The sequence below is a fragment of the Dermacentor andersoni genome, chromosome 10 (genome assembly GCF_023375885.2).
Source record: "Dermacentor andersoni chromosome 10, qqDerAnde1_hic_scaffold, whole genome shotgun sequence".
Classification (NCBI taxonomy): Eukaryota; Metazoa; Arthropoda; class Arachnida; order Ixodida; family Ixodidae; genus Dermacentor; species Dermacentor andersoni.
In genome coordinates, this window is record NC_092823.1 from 92,033,334 (window position 1) to 92,045,017 (window position 11,684).

An 11,684-nucleotide genomic window follows, 5' to 3' on the forward strand; every position below is an offset into this window, starting at 1 on the left:
TCGAGAGATTTAAGAAGTAGTGTTCGGCCTTCATTTCATTCATCAACGATCAACATTTAACCTTGAACAAATGTAAAATAGGGATTTCGGAGATCAAGTAATCGACATAGGCGAACAGATTTTCGGTGTTTCGTCACCCTTTTAACAACCTCCTCCCCACCCCCTCCCTCTTCATATCAATTTCCGTCTCTACCGCAACCCTTAGTGACTATAATCGAGTTATCGCATAAAAATTTTCTTTCACTTTGACTATCTGCGTGCTCATCTGTGGAGTTTTTTTCTGATAGTTCGCCTTTCGGTCTTAAAGCGACCGTTGCCTACGATGCATCGCATGTACTTTTTTTTTTTCGATCAAGTACGTCCCGGAGAAGTCTGGTGGTGTAGTTAGTCCCATGGATGTAACGACAGTAGTCTGATTCGAAGCATTTGGGGTCAACACCGCAAGAAATGTAGTGGTATGCGCTGAAAAATTTCCACACCCTAAATGCCGAGTTGAACGACTCTTCGTCTATCTTGCATTCATTTCATTGTGTTAATATTCTGCTCTCGGTAAGTTCTTGTCAAGAAAGCTGTGTCCCGCTAATTCGAGCATGGCACATACGCCGACGCGGCATGCGGTTAAGGATTTGTTCAGCGCAGCGTTAAAGAAAGTTGGCCCACGCCACGTATAAGACAATTCTTTTTTTCGATACGAGACAAGTCTTGACGCACGGATTTTTTTTTTCAGGTTAATACTGCGCAGAGAACGCGGATTAGGCGATTTACAGAAAAAAGTTTCAATCTAAGGGGAATGTCCCCTGCCGTCCCTCGTATGAGACCAGCCTGTCTCAGAACGCGGTCTCAAGGACGCATCGTTGTACACGCAGATTCACTTTTAAAATATCCAAACGAAATGGCAGCAAATACCAGTTGTACCCCACAAGAAGAGTGCGTGCGTTTTATGCGGGATATGTGTAGGCGCATGCAAAACACGACCGCGGCAAGCACGGTGGTGCACGTCGATTTAAATATTGACGCATTGAAAAGAACACGGCACTTTCGATTAAAAAAGAAAGAGGTGTGTCTCTCTATGGTGCTGCCGTCGTCGTGCTCTGGGCGTGTCTCTCTCGCTCGCGCTTTCACGCAAGGAGATTGAACATTCAGATTGGCAGCTCCTGCTCGGCGCTGTGTGCGTGAGATAACGGCCTTGTACCAACACGGACGGTGCACACAGAGATGGCACGCTTTGAGCATGAATTTCGGAGTCCCGTCGAAGAACCCGAGCGAGGCGATGGCGCGATGGCTCCCGGCGCTATCGGCAGTGGAAACCGATAAAGCGCTCCAGAAATATTCGAAGAGAGAGATTTAGGTCGAAGAACGACCGCCGAAACAGACAACGTGTGTCCGGTAGCGTTGCCTTGTACAAGTTCACGGTTGGCAGCCCCGTGTATTTCTTTTTTTTTTTGCGTGTGTGTAAGAGACGCGTGGGAACACGTGGTCTGTCGATTGGCACAGTCGTGGATACTTTGCATGAGGAGTCCGCAGCTCTTTTTTGTTGGAAAGACCGCTCAATAATTAGGAAAGACTACTGTACCTTAGTGCTGCGGTAGGGTGGGTGACATTTTTTTTTTCTTTCACTGCTCATTGTTCCTCGTTCTATCCATTCAATTTAACGCAGCTTAGTTCGGAGCGTTGCCGTGATTGCTGCTTACGTCGGGTCCGTCTCGCTTTGCTTCGTCCGAAAGGTTGGCAGTTTCCGATTAACGTTTTAGACGAATCCTTCCAAGGTCCGTCAACTTCTCTTCGACTAAACTTCTTTTGTTTTGTTTAAACTTGTTATATGCTCCTTCTTATGCACCAGATCTTTTATAGCTTTTCTATACTATTGGTATAAATACGTGGTATTGCGTACGCGCGTATTTTCGTAGAGCGGGCACTCCGAAAATTACCACCCGAGGCGTTGCGAGACCGATTCGGGCGGGTCTGATCGGTTTTATTTTCTCCCGTCCAACCAATCATAGCGTGTCTGAGTTTTCACGCGCTCAAGCCTTCAGTACCGCATTGCATTGCACTGTCGAAACCCACCATGTCGCTCGGGTGATTCTTCAAAATTGTCGAAAAGATTGCTCAACATACTGTGTTTGCCCTTCAAACTTCCAAGCCTTTTGTCTAGAGTGCGTCATACACGTATATTTTAAATAAACAGTACGACAATCGATACATCAGCGTCACATGCTTTCGCGTATGATCGAGTTAACGGTAAGCGACGTTACCTCACGCCGAAATAAGTTCAACGGCTTGCTGAGCTCGCAATACAACCGTAAGTATACAGTGAGCAGAGAGTGTCTTTATATATATATATTCGAGACAGCGCGCCATCCATACGGAACATTGCGCAATGATTTCCAATATTTCCTCTACAAATAAGCAACACCAGGCTATCTACCGTTGAATTTTGTCTATGACAAAGGACAATGACCTTTGCTACACGGACAACGAATAAAGCTATTCCCGTGTGTCAAAAGCGAGGAAGGGCTAACTTGTAGGCGTTGAGTTGATTGCATTTATAACGCAATGCCATGTGACGCAGCTTAGCCCCACACGGATATTTTCTGCAAACGTAGTAATGAAGAGCGTTTAGGAAAAAAATAATGCCTCCACTAACTCAACGTTTTTCTTCGAGATAGTGCTTTTTTTTCCGCAGTGCACCTAATTTTTCGAATTCTATGGAAGATCCAACTTCCCTTTTAGAACCGTTATCCTCATTTATCAGATTCGCTTGGTTGCTCTTTACCTGCTGTTGTAGCAATCCGAAATGTAACTTTTTTCTCATCCATTAGTTCTTCTTGTTGCCTTTTTGCTATGATTCACGGAATGTCTCTTGCAAATTGTCGCATCTATGCGTGCGCTTCCCGTCGTGGCTTTAACAGGACGGTATTGGTCACTGTTGTATGACAGTGCTTGCCTACACATGTGGATGTAATGGGGCTACTGTGTGTTGATATGTGATGATACGTGTTGATATGTGTTGATACTATGTGTTGAAGCAGTCATGCACGCTTCACTGGCACAAATCCAGACTACCGCAGAACAAGGAATGCCTTTTTTGAGGTAAAAAGAAATTCGATATTGGAAGTAGAATATTGTATTATTTGTCTTACCCGACATAGTTATGGGCTATATACTCAACTGCCACGAACAATATTACGTTGCAATTGCCATTACACCTGCCTAACAATATTGTGTCTAGTCATCGCGTACGTGTGTTGAGTCGCAGCTGCGAATGTACAAGAACGTAGGCAACGCTATTAGGATGCTCATTGCTCTGTGAGGCCAGATGGTACTTAGCGTGCGCATGTCTTGACTAATTATCAATTAGGGGGTAACAAAATGAATGCTATATAACCTACATACGCGATAATACCAAATCATCTTACAAGTTTTATAACGGATGCAATACAATCTGATCATCGTGGAAATCGAAACAAGACAAGAGGACTTCCTCTGGCGAAGACAAGTTCCATTGTCCAAACGTTCGTTCGAGTGGTATTTCTTGTTCGCATACGGATGGTACCTATTGAATATAGGACGCTGACACGTCATTCCAGATGCAGGGCAGCGTCCTGTCTTTAGCGCTGTGAAGAGAATATTCTTTGAATTATGCGTAAACCTCGGTTAATTTTGCTGCTTCAAAATGTGTTCAATACATCCGGATGTCAAAACATTGAAGTATCGAATTTTTTTAAGCCCACTTTACAATGAAAAACGAATTCATTGAACTGGCTGGGAGAATTTACTCGTAATAGAAAAAAAAAAAACATCTGGCTTTAAATCCCTGTTATTATGTCGGTCGTGCTTACGATAGTAAGCAAGGAAAAAACTTCTTGATTACGAAAAAAATGTTAGCCTCACTAATTGCGCGATCGAGCGCGAAAATTGCACCAATGGTCATCACCCACCCTCATTTGAGTATAACAATGTCTGCAACATTCGTCGCCGAAACATTTCCTCGCACCATCGTCAACAACAGTGATGGCGAACAGCATGTAATTTACCTAATTGCTTAAACATGTTCGCTGTTTTGCAGTGCGGGAGTTGGGAGAACCGGCACCTTCATCGCCCTTGACATGTGCTTGCAAAAACTACAAGTCGAGGACGAGATCGACATTTTCCACCTCGTCTTGGACTTGCGCGAGTGCAGGAGGTGCATGGTGCAGAATGAGGTGCGTGACTGCTTGCGTTTTTCTCGCGTTGTCCCTCCAAACACACGCGCAAAGCTTAATTCAGTGAGAGCAGGAGCGCACAATGCTTCTTTATTTATAATTCTAGTTCCGAGAAAAAAAGAAGATGAGAGTCGGCAGCTCAGCACAATTTGCACGGCACACGTGGCGTGAATACACCGTAGCTTCACTGTGGTGCCTTAGGCACAACAATGAACATACGCTGAGTAGCTGAAATTTTAGCTCTCTGGTTAATCGTACCTTCTTTTTCTTCCATTTCACATTTTCGAGTGCTTTCTTGTGGCACAAATGTTCTGTTTTGTTGGCGAAAACAGTCATTTGTTTGTTACGAGCTCGGAATACCCATGTTGTCTCCTTCACTTAGCTTTCTTCACCCTTGCGCACTGTTCTTATACGGTGTGTTCAAAATTAAGCTTTAATGTTTTCTTAAACTTAGGCACCGATAGGCACGCGAAGACCACCAGGGCAAATAACTTATGTGGGCAGGGGGAGAAAAAGCAAGATGATAATTATGCCTATCAGCAGCTCAATTAAATAAACTTGAATAATGAACTTTTTACTGACTGCAGCAAGTGTGTATCTTTGGATACAAAAGTTAGAGGCAGTCGTTTTTCTACACAGTTTTGTTTGGAAGAATTATTCTAGCATGTCTGTGCTCCGAGATATCCGACTGCAAATTTTAATAGTCGTTCGCATGATTAGGCATGCAAGAGAGTTAGGATCGGCGCAAACCTCCTCACTGATGTGATGCGGTCGTTGCGTGCGGCGTTTAGTCTGACAACAGGGCGGAGGCATAGACAAAAATGATAACTGTTCCCATTCCCCGTCTCGGCTGGCGAAATCAAGATATGACAGCGCTGTATACCGTGCAGTTGTTCCTCTTGATTTTAATAAAACAGCACTTGGAATTCAGCAGTCAGTTCATTTGCGTAGCCTAGGCAAGGACCAAGTCCTCTCGTCTAGTCACCATCACGCATGCGCATTGCCCTCCGGCTACTCCGCTCGCGCCATTACCTCGGCATAGCAGCTGCCGCCATCGTTACAGGCTGCGCGGGGTCGCGTGTTACGACAGCGGTTCCGGGTTTTTCGATTTTTTGATTCGCCAGCCGAGAGGGGAAGGGGCACAGTTATCATCTTCGCCTATGCCGTCGCCCCGTTGTCGGACTAAACGCCGCACGCAACAACCGCGTCACATCGGGGGAGAGCTTCGCGCCGGTCCTAACTCTCTTCCATGCGTAATGATGCAGACGACAATTAAAATTTGGAGTAGGACATTTCGGAGCACAGACACGCAAGAAGAATTCTTCCAAATGATACAGTGTCGAAACACGACTGCCTCAAACTTTTCAACACAAACATACCCACTTACTGCAGTCAACAAAAAGAATATGACTCAATTTTATTGAATTGGGCTGCTGACAGCGATAATTATTTTCTCAATTTGTGCCCCCTGGCCACATAACATGTTTGCGCAGGTGGCCTTCGTGTGCCTGCCAGTGCCTAACATTAAGAAAATCATAAAGCTTAGTTTTGGACACACTGTACACCACTAAGAATGTGATTTTATCACACAATGATGATGATCATCACTCTTCTAGATATTTTATATGTAGTGTGCCTGGTATCCTTTTGTGTCAGAATATTCATCCCTGTTTTAGCGCCAATTGCGCATACGAGAGAAAGAAAAGTGTTCGCAAAGTGGTAAAGAAGGCGTATAAACTAATCATTGTTGACAATTGCTTATGTGCAGCGAAAATGACGCCATAAACACTGTACAACATTAAGAGTGTAGTGGTGGCGTCGCTTTCATTTATTGATGAAACAATCGATTCGGTGTCAGAACTTCCCAATTTCCGCGGCTAAACAAGGAATGAGGAAATAATGTGATTATAATATAAGTTAGAGGCGTTTTCCTAGAGGGTACGATTGATGCTTGCTTACTCGTACAGTCCTTCTAAAGTATATTTCGTACTCTTCATTTTCACTATGTCTGAGAAGCTATCGGCATTTAAAGGCAAAGAAAACTGTCTAGATGTCGGTAAGCGTCATTTAGCTGGGATATCGCTGACATTAACCGCAAAGCTCTAACGCTCAAACCCTGTACTCTCTCATGGTAAACAGGCCAAAGGCTATCAATGTTCACATCCACGCCTGGGTATGAAGTGTACCAATACTTGTCCGTCCAGCGGTGCACACAATATACGCATATCCGGATAGTGCACGGTGACTTATTCAGCGTGCCTACTTTCACCGTTCTGCGCTGAAGTTTTATCCTTTGGTATCTGAGATACCGATCACCGCAAGCTCTCTTGTGATCTTCACAGTCATTGTTAAAATAATGCGTGTATAATGAGCGTGTATATGTGAGGTCTGTTTCTAGTAAAACAAAATATGCGATTCCCTTTTATACGACATATTTTGTCGGGTGCAATTTTTGTTGTTGTCGTGGGCCTTAGACAAAAGACGCCTTCGTGGTCATGGCATGACATCGCTGCGTATTTGGTGTAATTTTGGCCCCGCTTTAATCCAACGTATCTTGCATTATTACGGCAAATGTTAGCTGCTAAACATGACAAGCAGAGGCTACTACGTATTTCTATAAAAAGGTTATTCCAAAATAGTTGAGAAATACCCGCTGAACTTTTGAAAAATTATTCACGGTAGGCTGTGATCCATGGGCTTCTCAGTATACAAGAGTCCCCAGGAATAAAAAAAGCGATATTTACTAAAAACATCTAACCTACTATGTTTGTTTCACTCTTACTGATTACAGAAACAGTACACTTACCTTTACCACTGCGTTGCCGCTGTCATCGATGAAATGTGTGGATATACAGTACAAAGTAAGTAACAAGGATTACACAAAAGTTTGCTCCAAACCTATTTCCTGTTAGCGAATGCATATAAGTGATAGCGCGCATTTGGTAAGGGCGAAACGGCGGGGTAGCAATCTCGGTTTAAGAGCACAAGTTTTTGATTCGGGGATTTTTTTTTTTTGCATTTTGTGTGCCTTTGTTGATCCAAGCAAGTATAACGATTGGAAAAAAATTCATGACATAAGCTACAAAACAGGTGAATCAAGCTCAGACAAAATTTAAGGAAACGTCAAAAATATTTCATTAAATGGTATTCCAGGAAGCATTAAACAATAACATGTTATAAATGTAAACATAAGTGTACACACAAAAAATATTGGCAGAATGCATCTTTAGACCACTGTCGACAGCAATGCGCTTAGCGTTGAATCAGCATAGGCGTACAACTTATCGCCACTGCCAAAATGCTTGGTGTATGAAGCGTGTACTGCAACGGGACTGCTCCCTCGCGCTTCCCTATGAACATTCCGCGCCGTCTAGCGGAGCCGCATCGGACCTGCGCATGGCCTAAGAAATGAGTGGCGCGCCAGTGCGTGCGTACGCTTAGAAACGCATGAAGCGGCATCCGGGCTACACTCGCGCTATTTTCTGGACATGCTGCGCCATCTAGTGGTGCCGCCGAGAAGCTCGCGCGTGGCCTCCCAGATTATATGCGTTCCACGCCGGTACGTGCGAACATTGAGAATGGTCCCCTTTGTGGCCGCATATACACGGTGACGCATACTCGGGGATCCAAGTTGATTAGAGGTCCATCGAAGGTCGGCACATACTCAGTGCAGTCGTGCCGCAACCTGTTTAGGTGTGGGCGCGAAAGTCGTTCATAGCGTTGCATTTGTGGCGCCGCTTTCCACAGCGTTCGGGCTGCGCTCGCTGAAGAACACTGTGGGAAGAGGGCTTGATTCTTCGCGGTACGCGACAAGTTTCAATGGCTTTCTTAACGACAAGTTCAGCTGGTCGAAAGTTGCTCATCGCAAAATCGGCTGGTGTCATTGTACTCGGGCTCCTCTCCCATTGCGCAGCTGCTACTCCACGCTGCTTGCCACAGCACCCGCCGCGAAGTCTAATGACCCCACCGTTAGAATCCGCGTGGGGCAGGGGTTAATTCCGCCTCGCATCACAGAAATTAAGAGGACATCTGATTCCATGATATACCGACGTGTTCCCACTGGTAGTTACCGAGTTCTCGCAGTTGGCGTCAACGACGTTGATTGAACAGCGGCACTCACCTACTGCCTCATACCCAGTCATCCCAGTTAGTAGCAGATGTTCAATGAAAAGCCGCACAGGGCGAGTTGCTGATACACAGTGCTCCAAGTCAGTGGGAAAGAGATTCAAGCGCGGTGCTTACTCCTTCCACTTACACAGTCTCGCTTCCCCAATGACTCTTGTCGGCACCAAAGGAAAGGAGCATCAGAAGGGCAACTAATACTTGGAACCTGGTGAGGAAGGTAACTGTAACTTTTGCAGCCCGAATGAAAACAACGCGGGCTGAGAAAGTGCCCGAACGTGGACGTGAAACTTGAAAGTGGATGACTAGAGTGTTGTGATGTGTGCGTGCTTGCGCACGCTGCAAGAATCCTATCAGATGTACACGCATGCGCCACTAGCGTCAATGTAGATAATACAGAATGCTATGTATTTCAAATGCCTAAATATGCTGCCTTATCTAATTCCTAATGACGGCAATCTGGGTCTATGGTGAGGCTTATAAATCTTGCCATTTCAATTTTACGGCTTTGCACTGCCGTTATTACTGCCTTAATCGCTTTGCGCAACATCTATCTCGCTTTTGTACATCATGTGAGCCGGTGCACTGGTTGCCACAATCATCGAATGAAGGACATTTCCTCTGCGGCACAATTTAACGCTGTTGTTCTTTCTTTTATTTTCTTCGGATCAGGTGAGCCGATATACGAGAACGTGGCTGCCCTGATGTCCGGGTCTACCTGCTGAAAACATCACGAGAGTTCAGCCTCGTCCGCTGCATGTGATAACAGTGGCTCTAGAAATTTAGAGAGAAATGCTCAATTTTGTTATTCTATTGAAGCGCGCTTCGCTTGGTTTCTGGAGATGTCTCTGGGGAATTAAGATGTTATAAATTTTAGCATGGACCTCTGTAAAGTGTAACGTTGTACGTGAAAGACACAGACAGAACCAAAGAACGAAGACACAGACAGAGCGAAAGCTATCAAAAATGTTGTGGGCAACCATCGCGATCTTTTTATACAATGCGACAATTCTTGACAGTTTGCGCGGTATGTGTATTTTCGTTTCTTTCTTCTTTCTGTGTCTTTTACATGCAACGTTGCACGCTTTATTGGAATACCAACACTCCCAACTAAAAACCTTAGTATTCAGCTTGAACACCTCTTCACGTCGGTAATTATCTATGCTACATTTTACTTTCTCTAAATAAACAGAAAAAACAAATGCTAGAACGGCTTACACAAGCACACTTTCAATTCAGATGCTATCACTGCATTTCTTTCAGTGTGAAATCATAGCCTGTTTTCAATAGAAAATGAAAACATAGTTCTCAAAATAATTTCACACCTAGGCAAGAGTGCCCTGTTTATCATTTTGGCTTCAAAGCCTTCTAAATGTACAAGCGAACTTCAATCATTTTGTGACGAAAAATTGCAAATGTTTTCGGATTTGATTTTCCTTCTCTTTGCATTGAATGTAATATTACTTTGTTAATGTGCTGTCGGCTAGACTAAGATGCACGCTGTCGGAATCGGTGACGATAGTGTGTAAGCGAATGCATAAATCTCAGCGTAGCTTCAGCAGCGATTGAATTTTTTACAACCCCTGTAAGAGCACCAAACCCTGGTTTAGGCTGGCTTTTTTCGTTTGAAAAAGAATGATCTATATTATAGCCTAACCAAACATTTATCTTCAGTATCACTACTTGACTAAACTATGAAACATGAGTGCAAGACTTTCTGCATCGAAAAATTTAGTCTTCCCTGTGATGAAAGCGCGTGTCGAGTGTGTTGACTGAATATTTGTCGCTTCGCTTACGTTGGCTACAGGCGAGATCATATCACCAGGTTGTCCTTGCCTAATGCCACAGCACTATGTCGAAGTGTTCTCAGTTCTTAATAAGTTCTACAGTGCTGTGCAAACGTGACGTGCGCTTTTAAGGAAATGAAAATTCTTGAGAGTACAGCTAGTCGTGAACCTTTTTTTAATGTTAAACATTACCTTTATGACAGAGTGAATGCATCATTTGACTTACAGTGCAGTTCTTACGTTTCTGACACAACGATCCGTTTATGGAAAGCTTATACATTATGTATTATTGCAAGTATCATTTATGTCTCAAAATGACAAAGGAACATAAGGAATGTGAATGCTTGGAGGTAGGAACAATTACCTAGCTAATACCACTAATGCGCACAACTTCAGGGTAAAGTCCGAGTATTTCGAATAGAAACAATAATGTCGTTAGTTTCGCCCAATGTTGGGAGTTAATTTCTTGCACAAACCGCTGCGCACGCCATGTTAAATGAAATAGAATACACATTTATTAAGCCAGAACACAGCCCCCAAAATGATAAGGGCTAAAGCTGAATCAACAGCTTTACATGACCCATGAACCCTTGCTAGCTAGGCTTAGGTGCAGAAAGATGCTCTTTGTTGGATCAATGAAAGTAACGTGTAGAAGGAATCATATGAACCGAAAAGAATGTTCTTTGGGAGCGCACGGGCCCAAATACTAACAAAAAGGCTGGAGTACTGCTGTCTGCAATATCGTCCCGAATAGTAGCATGATCTGGTGAAAATATTTATCATTACACACTTTTATCATAACGGCGTATTCTTGTACGAAGTGGCGAACTCTTTGCCCTTTTATTCTTAACCACCAGGAGACAATGATGAGTCTTCTTTATTTACTCTCCCGCCATTCTTGAGTCAGTGCAAGATATGTATATAAAACGTGAATTTCATTGTTGTGAGTGATGAGGGCTTGTAATTTAGCAACTGCAAAATGCACGTTGCACTTGAGTGTGATTTTTCTTTCTTGCATGAAGAACATAAATATTTTTCTTTCAGAAGTTTGCATCAGTAAAAAACACATTCCATACAATATTTTATATATTGTGTTTTTTATTCAATATGTTTAGTTTGAATAAATACAAAGAAACATTACGTTTGGCCTGATTGTTCCTGTTTTGCGCACGGATGATTTGCTACCTCGTCACTGTTTTTATTGAACATTTATCGCGGTAGTTGGATTGAATAACACTGTCGTAATGTTCATGCAAAATGTGGTTACAATCCCACATGGGGGCCGATAGCCTCAAAAGACAGCAGCTGAGAACCTTTCATACCATATCTCTTTGGCCCAGCTTCGTCTGCAGTGATCAGCTCAGTGTAGTGGAGATCTCTGCACATGTGCTCTTGAGGCACAATGTATAGGACCATACAGGCATGCACAACATGAGAAACGACCCCTAATGTGTCGTGCTTGCACACATGATGCTTTATGAAGTTCACGATGCCAAAGCCGAAGGCATTGATCGTACTGTCTGCTTCTATCTAACAAGAATGTTCATGTTCTTTATGCGGGAAAGCAGGCACT

General features: G+C 43.7%; 1 protein-coding gene across 1 annotated transcript in view; it reads left to right on the top strand.

Annotated features, from left to right (window-relative positions):
• The window catches only part of LOC126544329 (receptor-type tyrosine-protein phosphatase H-like), a 123,020-nt gene extending 111,769 nt beyond the window's left edge, over positions 1 to 11,251 (top strand). Inside the window, exons 27-29 of the mRNA XM_050191613.3 lie at positions 4,067 to 4,202; positions 6,994 to 7,063; positions 8,997 to 11,251. Of these exons, the coding sequence (XP_050047570.1) occupies positions 4,067 to 4,202; positions 6,994 to 7,063; positions 8,997 to 9,049 (259 nt within the window). The 3' untranslated portion in view covers positions 9,050 to 11,251. The remainder of the gene's footprint in view (positions 1 to 4,066; positions 4,203 to 6,993; positions 7,064 to 8,996) is intronic.
• Positions 11,252 to 11,684: the final 433 nt, after the last annotated feature.